Consider the following 15586-nt stretch of genomic DNA (forward strand, 5'->3'; position numbering starts at 1 on the left):
TGCAAACCAGTATGTTTTGTGCTGTATTTAGGGAGAGAGTTTTTAACAACACAGTATGTCAACGTCCTAACCCATTCCTTGCTGACACAGATAAAGGAGAGACAGCACAAGGGACAGAAGGTCCTACTGAAATGAAAAGAGCCTGGTCACTGCTGTAGGTCACCATTTGCTCAAGAATCCTGCTCACCATGCATTCGGTTGCTGGTCTGGAAACCTTCATCCTCTTTGTTAACTGTGGCTGGTTCTAAGCAGAAGGTGTTTATATTCTCATCAAGGTACCAGCTGAAGTTTTCATCTACAATGCTAAACATCAGGGCAAAAGCGTTAGCAGCACCAGTCCCTTCTATTGAAGTCTCATCTGCAGTTCCTAAATTACAAACGAAAAGGAAAGTGATAAAAAAAGCTTTGGAGGGGATTGAATTTAGAAGTGACAACGACTTTGGAGCACTCAAGGAAATACTGTGCTCTGCCCATGATCTATAGGGCAGGATGAATCTCACCTAATGTTGCCGTTCTAAGATCTCTTGACCCCCCTCCAACAGCATTTGAACAGACAAGACCTGGACTGCCTCCAGAAGTCAGTTCATCTCATCTAGGTCAAGTTGATATTTTAGGATCTCTTTGGTTTGACATAAGCACAAGTACCTGCCAATATCTGTGGTCCCATTTTCCCCACCTTTGGCCCACTCCCCCCAGCCCTGCCCTTTAGTCAGTGTTAGTGTCTGTGTGCCTGCACAGTGAGGGAGATCACGGGCTGGATCCAGACAGAAACCAGTGACATTTTTCTTCACCAGGAATTAATGGGAGGCAAGTGGTAGCCTGCATTTCTGTTGCATTGAAGAGACTGGTGAACCATGCCCTCATAATGGCCTCACTCTCCATGGACTAACGAGGAAGCCTCAACAATTATCTAGGACTAGATACTTAAGTTTTAAAAGGCTGAAGGCAGGATGAATATAATCTATTCAGGCTAAGTTCAGTATCATTACCTGAGTGACCATTTGGGGAACAACCTGAGACTATAAGAGCGGCAATACTGAGTAGTCTATTATTAACCATTGGCAGGTTCAGACTTCATCTAATCATCCAGTCTACCTCTAAACCCATGAAAACTTTTGCTTCTCCTGTCTCCTACGAGAAAGAGCCTGAGAGCTTTGCTGTCAGTCCCCTAAGGAGCCACCTACCACCACTGGACAAAGGACTACAGCAGTAGCATCATGCAGATATCCACCTTGATGAATTCAAGATCGAACACACAGATAACCTGGCTTTTCAGGCTGGGATTGTTTGGAATGTGTTATTTCCTAGCTTCATATATTATTGCGTAGTTATCGGTTCATTTTTATATATTTGGGCAGTTCTGCAGATTTCAAAGGCCCTCCAGGAGAATAAAAGTTGGAGACATTTTAATTGTGTGAGTTAAGCTGGAGACCAGGCCTATCCTTTCCACGTTGAAGTCTTTCTCTTCTTCATATATAAAACCTGCTTCATTTCTATGTTCTGTATATAAAATCAGGGCTGATTCTGTACTGTGGGAGGTACTGGAAAGAGGTGGCAGAGTTACAGATGCCCAGAGGGAGAGGGTGTGATGGTGTGATGGCTCAGCTGATAGAGGGGAGAGAGTTCCTGATGGCTCCAGCACAAAATTATCAGGCTGTAAAGTACATGGGACAGGCTGCCACCTCAGCTATTCAGCACACATCCTCATATGGTTGTGATACACAACTTGTGAGCAAAAATAAATATATAATCTGTATCGGGAAAAAATTACAAAGAACTTTGGGGCTTCAAATATATAAATGCCAATGATGAAGTCACCTGCCCAGCCCTAATTTAATTTCCTGGGAAATGAGTCCTTTACCTGTCTTGAAATATTCCCAGTTGGGAAATATTTATTTTTGGTCTTGGCCATGACCAGCTGGCCACAGAGCATGCTGCCGTCCCTCCACCAGCCAAGGCAAATCTCTCGTGAAGCCAAAGGGGAGCAGGAAGGGGGTTGTCCCAGAGCTACAATACCTACCCTGGGATGCTCCTGGAATGGCCCAGCTATTCCTTGCCCCTTTTTATGGGCTATGTAGGGATAGACTTTAGACCATCATGTTTATACCTGTAAGCAAAAATGACTGTTAAGATGCCAAGCTTGGCAGAGGGGCTTGCTTTATCAGTGTTTCTAGTTCAGTACCTTTTTTACAAACCAGCAGTGGCCCAATTAAACCAGATGCAATATCTCTTGGTGTGTCAATGTGAGAATGGTAAATCCAAGTCAAGCAGTCTGAGTCTGCCAAAGTTGGGGAATAATCTTTCCTTACTGGCCATGTGTATGTGTAATTTCCACCGGGAACAACAAAGTCGTCCTCTTTGCTTTTACCGCCAGTTCCATCAGGGTAAAGTGCTCCTAATACATTAAAAGGAAAAAGGAAGCTTTTAGCCCCCCCCTTAACAGTTTTCCTTCAATAAATGTGTAATTTCTTCTATTTTATTACAGATTTATATATTAATAACAGCACTTACAAGTACAGAATCACTGAGAAGTTGTCAAAAATCTCAGGTAAAACCATCCAAAAAAATTGATAGTTAAAATCCATTACTTATCAGTACACAAAGCTTTAAAAATGTATTAACAGGCACTATTTTTTCCTTAGCTCTTTACTCTCATGTCATCTACACATTTTGCCAGCTAACATTGTGCATCTTCTCACAGAAAACTGATGAGAGTAATGAATGTAAGCAAATCCATACAGTCCTCTAACCAAAATACACATGCATAGCTTTGGGATTCTGAAAATTAAATCATGTCTGTTGTAGCCCTATAGAGAGGAAAGCATTTACTTTTAAGAACTCCAACCATTCAAACAGGCTAGAAGTAGAAGAAAGGAGGGAAGATGCTTTGGTGACTTATAATTCAGGAAAGAAATTCAGGAATAAAACCCCACCTAACCTGTTTAGTACTGTTTTTATCCCAGGCGTCAAAGGTTTGTGGCAAAAGGTTTTAAGAGACGAGGCTGTTCCTGGTTTTAGTCATCAGCTGCAATTACTGATGAGTTTATGAGGGGGTGATCTAAAGTCCTTTGATGTCAATGTCCAGAACAATAAATACTTGGACAAACTTTTAGCCATCATATTAGCTACTCCAGGGGAAAAGGAGAGGAAAAGGCAAACCAATTTTTACCTTCAGAGTCCTTGTCATAGAAGACCCCATGTGGATGCACAGAGTATGGGCGGGAAGCAAAGTTTTTTAGATGGACAATAAAGACATCCTCTTCTTCTGCCTTCAGGACTGGCCCGAGGAACCCCAGCCAGGCTGCTTTGGGGATCTCCTGGGAGTAAGTGTCATCTGTGAACTGCCTGAAAATAGCCTTTTTGTACACACGTCCTATCCGGTTGGCTCCTCTTGTCACATAGACACTTGCAAACCTGGTGTTGGGAAGGGAAAATAATTTAGACTCCTTTAAAAGCTGATCAAATAACTGGTGCTTAGAGTGCAGATAAATAGTTCCTTTGGACATATCACATAACTGGTGGAATAAAAGCTGAGGAGTAAACCTGGACAGTGCTAGCAGGATCCACATCCCTTTCTGTACAGTAACAGTCATCCTACTTGCAAGTCTGGTCTTCAGCACAGTTACTACAAGTCTTCACTTGAGGACCAGCCACTCAGGTCTTTCTGTACAGTTTTAGCAGTTTCTACTTCTTTTGAAGGTTTGAAACCTCACATCTGAAAGATGACTGTTCAGAAGGAAAGGAAAACCAAATCAAGTTTTTCCAAAAGCAAATAAGAGTGATTCTAATCAACTAGTTTGACACCCCAGAAGAGTAGCATGAAATATTTTTTTGCATGAAATGCATCATTTCTACATTTCAGAGGCTATGTTTATAGCAACTTCAGGTGATGGAGAACCCATCATATGGTCAGTGGTTGACATATTATAGCTATTAAATACCTACTCTCTTTGAATCCTCAATTGCATTTCTAGTCTAATATCATCTAGCTCCACACTCCAACCACTGGTTCCCATCAAGCCCTTTCTGAGATCAAAGAAGCCACATACCATCAAGAGATTCTTTTCTATGCAGGCACTTGCAGAAGTTGTAATTAATTGACTAAATTGCCTCCTATACCCATGTTCTGGACAAACCAAGTACACTGACATTCTTTATGCCATAAATCTTTCCTGAAGCTCTTTTCTGAAAGCCTTCCAATATTTCTCTATCTCTTTTGAAGTCTGAACTCAAGAACTTCAATATTTCTTACACAAGTGGGAATTAGCTTTGCCCTTTTAACAATAGCATCATACTGGCAGCCCATGTTCATCCCATCCATTATGATACAAAATCTTTTCTTACTTCTCTCCAGGTTACAGCTGACAAGTATGATACACTTCCTTATCCCTAAATATCCCACACGAAGAGGGTAAAAATGAACCCCTTTGCTACACAGCCAGCAGTGGACTGTATGACCAATTCCACCATACCTGACTGCATAGTTTTTGCATCCCTCAAAGGTTGTTTGAACTTTTATGCTTCCTAAAAAATTCATTAAAAAGCTGAGCTAAATTTTCCTGAAGTATCACTGGAAGAAATATAGCAATTTCATATTTATAGTGAGTTTTTGCGACTTGCCAGTTCAACTGCTTGAACCCATTTTCTTTAGGTGCTTTTGTACAGTTTTGTACAGTGTACAAGAACCTGAGTGTTGGATGTCACACGAGTTGAAAAGTATGAGTTGCTAGAATTTCTCCACCATAAGATCCACTACCCCCTCTTTTCAAGCTATCTCTGCTTGATGCCATAACTCATAACATCATTACAACTCTGTGGCCACTGTCTAAACTAGATCCATGAAGTGATCCAGATGAAAAAGCCTCCAAAAAGAATGCCTTTTCTTTTGAAAAATGTGCTTTATAACAAGCCGTGAGCTATTTTGGCACAAATGAAAACATTGTCAAGGATATTGCCGTGGCAGAAACATGGCTAGGATGGAGGGGAAGGGGCAGAAGCTTCTCAGTCTGCTTCTTCACAGAATAACATGTCAAATAAATACGTTCCAAAAGTGTGGTTAAGGAATGAGTTGCCAAGAAGTCTGGATTTTCAGTGAAGTAGCAGGTCTGAGGCAAATGTGTGCACAGCAAGACCTGGCAAGTCACACCATGCTCACCAAGAAGATACCTTCCACTGCCGGGGGGGGGAAAGCTGCTACAAGAACCTTTACCACAGAGTAGTAGGTGTTGTCAGTAGTAGTGCAGTGTAAATGCACATGCTTCCTTACCTCATGGCGGTGTATTGATGTGGCTATGCCCTAATTCGAATTATAAAGTGATTTTTTAAATGGTTTGTAATGTTTTCTCTAGAAATAAAAATCAAATAGATTTTTTTTTTTAGAAAGTACTTATTTTCAAGACATATTTTTCATTTTCATCAGCCACCAAATATTTCAAGTGAGATGCTGCAGTGGCACTGTGCTTTCCCCATGATGACAGTGCCCTTATGCCCTTGGCTTTCTGTACAGACAACATTGCACATTATTCCATAACTTCACACTTCTGGGATACACTGTCTCTTCAGCAGAAGGAGAACTGTACCCCAGAAAAGTGCACTTCTTGGTCAGGCTTTGTCAAATGCTTGAAGTGAGCCTAACTCCTTTAAATGCATAGGTCATGGATCTCAAGATCCAGTTAGGTACAGAAGTTCAAGAAAACACCCTGAGAAAACCCTGTAGGTTTAGGCACCAGAGACTTTCTTGGTGCCTAAAGCCATGCTGTAGCATTTCTGTTGGTTAGATCTGTGCTTGTCTCCTAGTTAAAGCCATCTAGGAGTCAGGAAAATATGTCTTTTTAGTGCCAGTTTTCTGAAAGGCTTTCAGACATCCTCCACCTGTTCAGAGCTGCAGAGCCCACTGTCAAGGCAATAAGTATCAAGGCTGGTCACAAGGTGATGCTCTTCTGTGCAGGGCATGAAGCAATGCAAGAGCCGTGGAGCCAGAAAGGGATCACAGCATGAAAGGAGCAACCTGGTCTATTGGCCCCGGTTGATTTTGGGGTTTGTTTAATCTTTGTCAAAAGAATAAAACCAATCAACTCTGGGAGACAAATCCTACATGCCACTGATGCCCTTGCTGTTGTGTTAGACTCTGGCTCTTTCATAGCTTCTCTTCCTTCTAGATCCACACTCTCCAAAGGGCAGAAGAGTTTCCTACCCAAAATGTCCTGATGTTTGGGAGTTTCTTGGAGTGCAGACACTTCAGCCTCACTCCTCCTTCTGTCTGGGAGGGGTGGAGCCCAGTTCTTCTACCTATACAGAGACATGTATTTTCAGCACATCCTTTTGATTGCCCTCGGTACCCGAGAACAGAGCACACTGATTGTTGTGAGTCCCACCCTAAGGTGTCCAGGCTGCCCCATTTCAGGAAGTCTTTTGGGTGCCCACCTCAGCCTTGAAAGTAGCTGGTAGCTCTGTGTCTCTTCACAAGTGTTGCTGTGCTGCACATTAGCGTGCTCAAAGTCCTTTGCAGAAAGACTACCCACACTGGAGCTAATGGTATCAGCTGTAGGAAACTCCTAGAAAGGATGCATGGGTGTGAATGACTTCTGCTCTGCACTGCCAGATGTCTGGATCATAGGCATGTAGCCACACTGTAGGGCCGGTACCTCTACCCAGTGCCGCGGTGCACCCAGCAGATGTGTCAGAGGGAGCTGGCACAGGCTCAGTGCCATGGCCCCTGCTGCTTCACCAGTGGGACACAGAGGTTTCCCTCCATCCCTCTTCTTTCTCTCGGTGAGAGCTTCTTCTCAGTGGTCCATGAAGTCTTTGCTGCCAGTGCCATTCAAACCAACGTGTCTCCCATCTCACAGTTCCTTACCACCCATATCCAGAGTCTCTTTGAGATTTTCTCAGCTTCAGGATAGTGTCCTGCTGACCTTAATCTCCTGTCTTTGACAATTCTCAAACACCATTCCCTGTCTTCTTTTGATGACGTCTGCTTCCTTGGGAAACACTTAATATTTTCTGTCATTGAGTTAAACTTCCCCTTCAACTGCATCTTCTGCTTCATTCTTTCCCACTCACTGACTTTCCAATATACTGTTGCAGCAGTGGCTTCTCTAAATGCTGTATGGTTAAACACATCCGGTTCTCTGAATCTGCCTTTGCCTCTTTCTTCCAGTGGTCACAATGTGCCTGTTCTACTGGGTGCCCCCTGTCAAAATGTCTCCTATCTGTTATTCATCTCTTGTCGCATAAAGACAAAACTTTTCCCTGCTTTGTCATGCTCCCCTACTTACTTCAACTACTTCATGCTCCTGGTGGCTTTGTGGTATCACTGCTTGAACCTCTTCCATCTTCCTGGTCTTGTGCAGATGTAAAAGCTGCTGTTCTAAATCTTGACTATCTCCCTCTACCTCAGTTGTCAGTCTGCACTTTATGTGCAGAAAGTTGTGATGATCAGCCATTCCTACTTTCTTACAGGAAAGAATACTCCATCCTCTGGAGCTGCACCCATGCAAGCTTCCTAAATCCTCTCCTTCTGCTCCAGTCAGGACAGTCTTGAGGTCACATACAGAGCTAAGCAGGCTTGTGAATCAGGGCATAAGAAATCTTGTTCAGCCTAGGAAAGCCATGCAAATCCTGCCTTTCTTTCTGTAACTGATTTCATTTTGCCAGTTGGGCACTCTTAGCAGTTCTTAAGCTCCAATAAAAGCTGGCAATGCACATGAGTAGGGCAGGGAGTTATTAATGGGAAGTTAACTCTAATTCCTCAAAATAAGTACAGACATAAGTACAATTACAGACATCCATCTCTCCGCAATGACAAGCACTATGACTCTTCCAAATGAGAGCAAGAGTAGATTCTACTTCAAATCAAGACTAGACATGCAGATAGTCTGCCATCTCAGGATAGGACCACGAGTTAGGGTGGGACCATCAGTTAAATGTAATTTCTACACCTTTTTCTTTTATCACACAGAATAAGTATTTTGCCAACATTTTTACCATGTTTATGTTACCTTTGATCTTAAGCAGCAGAGCTACAACCTAACAGAGGTTATTTTTTTCAAGAGATGCTTACATGAATACTATGTTACAGTGTGCAATAAGAAATGGAAAGAGCTACATGTTGTGCACGGCCAAACAGACAGCTCCTTGGTAGACTTGAACCAGATCCCCCGCTGATATAATTTCAAAGCTGGCTGAGTTGGTTTGCCACTGTAGTCAACATTGAAAAATCAGCACTTTGAATAACTACCAGATGTGGAGACCAAAATTTTCTCCTGTGGTTAACTTGCCAAAGAGCCACTGTATGCTCCTGGGTGCAACTGTAGGCAAATACAAACTTTCCTTTATTACCATTGTTCCACTAAAGTCCCATCGATTTTACACTGGCAACCATTTAAACACCTGTCTTCATGGGTTTGTTCCCTACAATCTGTTGGTGGTGAAACCTTCCTTAACCTCTACCCTCTTCACATACTCTATGGCTGGTTTTATAACAGTTTTGCTTTCCTCAGCTCCCCATTTTCCCTGTGGCTCAAGTAACCCAGGACAGTGCCCATGGCTCCAGGCTGCCCCCATCATTTTAACCCCTGGGTCATGTAGCCTGTTCAGGGTAAGCCTCTGCCAAACCACGGCTCCCCTGGTAAGGCTAATGCAACGTCTGTGCCAGAGGGATGGCCAGTGGAGGGGGAAGAGGAGTTCCAACTCACATTTGTAGATGGTGCCCTGGCCACAAAGCATCAAAACCCAAAAGTTGTGTGTCCTCAAAAATGAAAGTCACAATGTCCTCAGAGGATGTTTTAGGCCTTTTCTGACCCACACAAGCCACAGAAGAGGTCAATCAAATCCATAAAATCTTAGATGAAGCTCTGAGGTGTCGCTGGTTAAGTGTGGCTATCATGGTTTTTCCCCTAGAATAAACTTCTGCTTCCCCTGAACTCAATAACAAAACTCCTGTTGGGCTTCATTAGAGCCAGGATTTCACCTTGAATGCCCTTTTGATGTTGACCCTTCCCACAATGATCATCTCCGCTGATGCAATTGGGTCATTTGGCCGCATGATGACTCAGCCATTAGTTTAGCATCTGTGACGACAGTTTCATTGTCATTTATCTGGGTGGGATCTCCTCATAGGCAAATTGCACAAACTGTGTTTGATGCTGTGGTAACAAAAAACACCCGTTAGTGTTGGTGGGTGCAAGACTTGGCCCAGATAAATGTAGGATTGATGGCCTAAAGAGAAGAGATGAGCTGTTACATCAGGCAAAACTTAATAACATCTACCACCAGCAGAGAAAGATTTAAGTGTTCATCTTATAAACTAGTACAAAATTAATTTAAAGGGATTATCAACCAAACTCTAATCCTGAGGGCTGAGCCACAATAGGAAGGAAAAGACTGATGTATGTCAAGCCACAACACCTAGGTGTATTTTTCTCTTGAAAGGCCATTGCCTACGTGACCACTAAAGGGAGAAGGCAATGTCTGAGCTTACCCTCCCACTGCAGCAATATTTATGCCCTAACCCACAAAATCTCACTGGGATCTGCAGCACATCCAGCAGCACTGACAGCACCATGCACGCTGTGTGTCCAGTCCACGTCAATTCTTAATGACGTCAATTCTTTCACCAGTTATATCAGGTAGGAGGGGATGTTGAACACCTTCCCAGCTCACCCCTACTCAATGGCCGTAATCTGGATCTGTGCTTTCCAAAGTCCTGTATGCTTCAGAAAATGACAGCTTAATTTTTGAAGGGAGAACCAAGAGTGAAATGTCTTGGTTTCATTCATAACAGTCCAAATTAAGAGAATGAGCGGAACAGCTTGAGGCTCAAGTAGACAAGAAAAAATGGCAGAGATGAACAGCCTCGTTACTCCCTTTACAAAAGAAGCACTGATGCACAGCAAGGTACTTGCTCTGTGCAAGCAGCAGGCTGGCCCTTCAGCACTGCAGCAGCACAAGGCCCAATAAAAATTAGCATCCAAGCAGAATAGTTATGTTAACACAGGGCTGCGTTTGGGTTAATCAGCTCTGACGAGAGGCAGCCTTTTAGCTCACACCCAGGGAGGTGCTGATGCAGCTCTGTGGCTCCTGGCTCAGGAGGCAACTCACTCAAATGCCAGCACAGTGGGAGCTGAGCAGTACGGCTGTGCCTGGTGTCAGAACCAGCTCACCTGATTTCCAGCCCCATGCCTCAGCTACTGAAGTCTTTCTCCTCTTTACTGCTAAAAACTAAAGGCTGAGGAAGGTACTATTTGCTTTGGCACGACAGCATTGAAAATCATCTCTTAAATCTCACTATCTGATCCAGGTAACACAACACTTTCCATTACATGCTGGCTAATTCAGCATTTTTATTAAGTAGTGAAGAATAAGTGGTTTTGATTATATCTCTGTGGGTCAGCCTGAATCAAAGGGAGCGTTCCTTTATGTGTATGCACTGACTCTTTTCAAGATAATCAGTTTGTCTGCAGCTTCTTTATCTTTGCTTCCCTATCAATAAAACTGGGATAGTGCCCCATCAGATGGGTGCTGTGAGGATGCATCACAAGGTGAGAAGTGCTACGCTCAGCGAGCCTGTGCATTGCTGCTTGCAGAACACGGCTGGCTCAAAATGCATTCTTGTCTCTACCTAGGACCTGATCCTTAAACTTTGTTTATGAAACTATGTTTTTTATAATATTCATAAGAATCAATTAATTAGCTGGAAAGTAACCCATTAGTATACAGCTGTAAATTTACATTAGAGGTTATCCTATAGAGCTTAATAGTCAAAATAGCTGTTACTGGTTCAGTATTTAGTCCACATGCTTATGCAGATGCACCATTATTCCCAAATACAGCACTTTATTCTGGCTAAACTCAACACAATTTGGAAATGGAGTAAACTGGTTAGAAGAATCACTCCATTATTCTGCACATAGGGAGTTCATCGCAAACAGCTCCCCAGCTTTGAGTGTATAGTCTACCTTAAAATCCTCTGTGGGTAAACCCTTTGGAATTAATATTCTATAATTATTACATTACAACAATGACTGAAGACAGAAGCTATCTTCCCTCCCTGTCGTGCCATGTAAAAGGCATCACACTTATGTCACAGACTTTGAAGTAAATGCGCCACTTGATGTTCAGGGAGCACAAAGTGCAGCCAGCATTAAAAGTACAATTTACAGAACAGATTCCAGTATCTCTATGGCACTGAGGTGGGTTTACAAGTAGCTGCCCTTCACTTAAAGCTGAATTATTTTTAGTGAGGGGTCTTGCAGTTTAGGGAGTGGAGAAAGTTATCCTCTGCTCAAAAGGGTAGGGAAGTGAGAAATTCAAGTGTTTAACACAACTGAAGAATAACCTTTCCAGCAAAGCTTGTTTTCATGGGCTGGGGACAAACTATTACCCTGAATTCTATCTATAAAGGTAACACCTACTGACTTGGATGCTATCTGGGACCTCTAGCTGTTAAGAGCATAAGCAGAAATTTGTGTTGAAAAATTTCTTCGTTGAAAAATTGTGTTGAAAAAAGGCTCTTCCTTGCCTCCTGCTTGTAGCAAAATAATTTCCTTTATGAAATCCAGCTAAGAATAATTCTGAAATTACTGGCCACTAAACAAAATTCCAGCATTGCTTGGGATTTCCTGAAAAGTCAGAAAGGATATTTCCATTTCTAACTCCTGGGATACAGCACTCAGCTCCCAGTGTGCCTCCAGACCTGGTATGGACACCAGGACCTCCTCACTCACTCACGGCTCCCACCCCAACCCCAAGCCTAGACTCAGAGGAAGGACCCCCAAACTATTTCTAGGGTGTCAAACAAAATCAATGAAATCTTAAAAATACCGCCATACTTGTTTGAAGCCCACACTGTAGACAGGCAAGGGTTTGTGCCATCCCCATCCAATGTCCAGGCCAACTCTCCTGGCGTGGGAGGGACACACAGCCAACCCCAGCAATGCGAACACAAGAGCAGATCCCTGTTTTCCACTGGCCGAGGCACATTTCATCACAGCGCTTACCTAAACACTCCAGTTTCAGCACAGGTGATGGCTGGGACTTCAGTGTGACCCTGTGCTGTTGTATATTTAAACACTTATCTACACAGATTTCCTAAATGGAGGTCTCCACAGCTGCATGCATAGGGGGGATATATGAACCATCTACTTGTTTCTCAGTTGTAGGTATTATACACATCTGAATTTTACAATGTCATACCAAGCCCCTCAACTTTTATTGTCTTGCAAGGAAAAAGCATACATTCTTTTTCCAGCTAAACAGACTTTTGTCTTATGCAAAGAGCTGTGCTTGATTATGGCAAAGCTGAAATTTACCTTTGGAGAACCAGTCCCAGAAATACCTACATCTCCATGAAACACACACGGGAGGAGGGGGATTGAGCCCACTACCTGACACTGTTTTGACAAATATCAGTTCCTGAAAGTCGCCTTCAGACACACACTATCATCTTGCTTAATCAGCCACGATGGAAGGGAAGTCAGCCAAAGTCTACTCTTGCCTTGAAGCTGAAATCCTGCCTATGACAACATCATCAGAAGAAAAACAAGGAAAAAGCCATCTCAAGACATTTACAGCAACATTAACCACACTAGTCATTTTTTTTTTTTTGGAGCTGTCAACACATCTACGATTTACCAGAGCCCCCAGTAACTTACTTGTCCTCTAAGAGGTTTTGTCCTGTGATCAGATTTTTCCCAGACGGTGCATAGTCCCAGTTCTCTTCCACAATCCCAAGGTAATAGGTTCTGGTCTTTGCTTCCAGCACTGCAAACAGCCAGAGGAACCCCAGAGCACAGAGGCAGCCACCATGCCAGGCAGGAGGCATTTGTACTTGTGATTGTGAGGCTGGCAGCGGGCAGGCAGCAGCAGGATGCACCACAGGGAGCTCACCCCTCCCTCCCAGCTCTTGACAAGTTATAAATAAGGAATGGACAGAGCAAAGCTCCTCCTTTTCAGCAGGTTAGGACTGGGATAGGTAGAGAGCCCGGCTATGCAGAGCAGGGCTAGGGAGGAGGTTGCTGTCATGGCAGGACCTTTGCCAATCCTTTGGTGAATGCATAAATTGCTCACTTACCCAGCCAGGCTAGAGCCAGCTGGTGTCTTTTTGGAAGCCTGGATGGTTTTTTGTCCTCCTTTTTTCAGACTAGGTGGTGTAGCATGCTGGGGCAAGGGTTGGTTTTTTGTGTTTTTTGCATTTCATGTCAAAACTTCCTTTCTTTTTATTTTTTTATTTTATTTTAACTCCTTTATCATGCCTGTGATTTCTGAAGCTACTGTCTTGCTGCCTTCATAGGGTTCCTTCAATGGCATAACACCAGGTTATAATCAAGCATTATCAGAGAGAGAAAGAATTTGCCAGTACCTCTGACCCATTCATTAAGGCTGCAAGTGATCTGAATATATTCAGTTTTAGAGTGCTGAAAATGAGGCCCTTTTTTACAAACATTTCTGGAAGTTAGAGCCTTTGTAAATTCTTTCCATTTGGACACTAAAAATTGAGGCACACAAAAATAGCCCTTTTATTAACCTTGGTAATTTACATGCCCATGTGGCTCTCTAGAAAAGCAGTCCCTCCTTAATAGTTTAACTTCCTCTAAGAGGAAATCTCTATTACCATCCTGCCAAAGCCAAGTGTAAATCTATTGGAGTATGACTTGATAGGATATTCTAAGCCACTGAGGAAACATTCCCAAAAAAATCACTTAGGCGGCAAGAAACTTTGCAAAATCATATTGCTCTCTTACTAATTTTTAGCCAACTAAAGACATAAAAAATGGAATACAGCATCACTTTTGAGACTCATTGCAAGCTTTAGCAGTTGCAAAATTCCCCTTTCAGCTCCAGACCATCTGACCTCTTCTCATTGAAGCTAATGGTTACTCATGGCTTAGGGTTGCAACAGGCTTTACAAACGAATATGGTAGCTACAGGTTTAATGTTGTCAGTGTCCTGGTTTCAGCTGGGACAGAGTTAATTTTCTTCTTAGTAGCTGGTGCAGTGCTGTGTTTTGGATTTGGTGTGAGCAATGTTGATAGCAGAGTGATGGTTTTGGTTGTTGCTGGGTGATGTTTATACTAAGTCAAGGACTTTCCAGTTTCTTGGGCTCTGCCAGCAAGAGGGCTGGGGGGGCACAAGAAACTGGGAGGGGGCACAGCTGGGACAGCTGACCCAAACTAGCCAAGGGGATATTCCATACCATAGAATGTCGTGCTGAGTATATAAACTGGAGGGAGTTGGCTGGGGTTGGCCGATTGCTGCTTGGGGACTGGCTGGGCATGTCAGTGGGTGGTGAGCAATTGTATTGTGGATTGCTTGGGTGGGGGTTTTTTCCCTTCCCTTTGGACTTTATTCCTCTCCCCTTCATCCCCCCAAGGCACACAGATACACAGAGTATCTTACTAAAGAAGCTTTCAGTTTCTTTAGGCTATGCTTTGAAACTCCTCAGCTATGAGGACTGAAAGCCCACTATACATGGGTAAGGATACAGACAATCACAAATGGTCAGCTTAATGTGGCTGCAAAAGTAAGAGTCCCTCAGCTGTAAGCTTCTCTCTGATACATGTTGTTGTTCATTATCTCAAGTCAGTTAATTGATGAACAATAAGGAGGAGAAGTGATAGGACAATGCGGATGTACAGAGATTGGGATCCTCAGAAGCAGCACCCACAGACTTCCTGATAACCTTGAAGATCTTGCTCATCTCTTCATTATTCTGCTGCCCAACCACTTTGCCTCTCATGTCAGCCTATATCCTCTCTTCCAAAGTACTGAGACTTAAAAATCATCTTCCTTTTCCACTGCTTTGTTGTGTCACTTAGTTACTCAAATGATGCAAACTAATAGTGCTGTTATTCTAAAAGGTGTAATTAGAAAGCAAAAGAAAAGGCAATGACTGCAGGACAGGCAGAGGCTTTGCCAGCCAGTGGCACAGTTGCCAAACATGTAACTGTGTGGTGGGGCTGATGGGCTAGTTGATGCGCTAGGAAGCTGTGAAAAGGCTAAGGTGACACTTGGAGGTTAAGAGGATCCCACTGTGATCACTGCAGCGTCCTGCGGTGAACACTTCCATTGCCCAGAGTAGCTGTTCTGAGCCCAAGCAAGTTACAAACTTCATCTTCTGTCACTGAAGCGCATGAGTTTACAGAACTAGGTGCCTGTTATGCAAATATTAATTGTCGTAAAGTAGTAAGGGGGTTGCATTTGAATAGGAAATACATTTATTTAGAGGGTAATGTGCACTTTGAATGAGATTGTGTAGAGTTCTATTGCTTGTATCAGCCACTCGCAAGGCATTAGAGATATTTAAAGGCCATGTACAGGGCCAATTTCATCCAGACAGTTTTGCTTTTTTGGAACGAAAGAATTCTGTTATAAGTTTAACATAAATCTATATGCATGTGGACTCATATAACTCAAGTGCATGAAGCTAACAGGGAATAGGAAGGGGGAGTGTCCAGTTCTGAGCTGGCATCTGAGTGCACTATAGTAATTTAAATAATAATAGTGCTATGTCCTAGTTTTTCTATTGCTTCTCATGCACCCATGATTGGGTCCTGGTTGCTTTCTTGCTAGAACAACTATTCAAAAT

General features: G+C 43.0%; 1 protein-coding gene across 1 annotated transcript in view; it reads right to left on the reverse strand.

Moving 5' to 3' along the window:
- HEPHL1 (hephaestin like 1) overlaps positions 1-12823 on the reverse strand; it is a 36617-nt gene extending 23794 nt beyond the window's left edge. The window contains exons 1-4 of the mRNA XM_005230564.3: positions 12654-12823; positions 3170-3414; positions 2183-2395; positions 188-367 (exon numbers count right to left, since the gene is read on the reverse strand). Of these exons, the coding sequence (XP_005230621.2) occupies positions 188-367; positions 2183-2395; positions 3170-3414; positions 12654-12823 (808 nt within the window). The remainder of the gene's footprint in view (positions 1-187; positions 368-2182; positions 2396-3169; positions 3415-12653) is intronic.
- Between the last annotated feature and the right edge of the window lie 2763 nt (positions 12824-15586).

Source organism: Falco peregrinus, chromosome 4 (genome assembly GCF_023634155.1).
Source record: "Falco peregrinus isolate bFalPer1 chromosome 4, bFalPer1.pri, whole genome shotgun sequence".
Classification (NCBI taxonomy): Eukaryota; Metazoa; Chordata; class Aves; order Falconiformes; family Falconidae; genus Falco; species Falco peregrinus.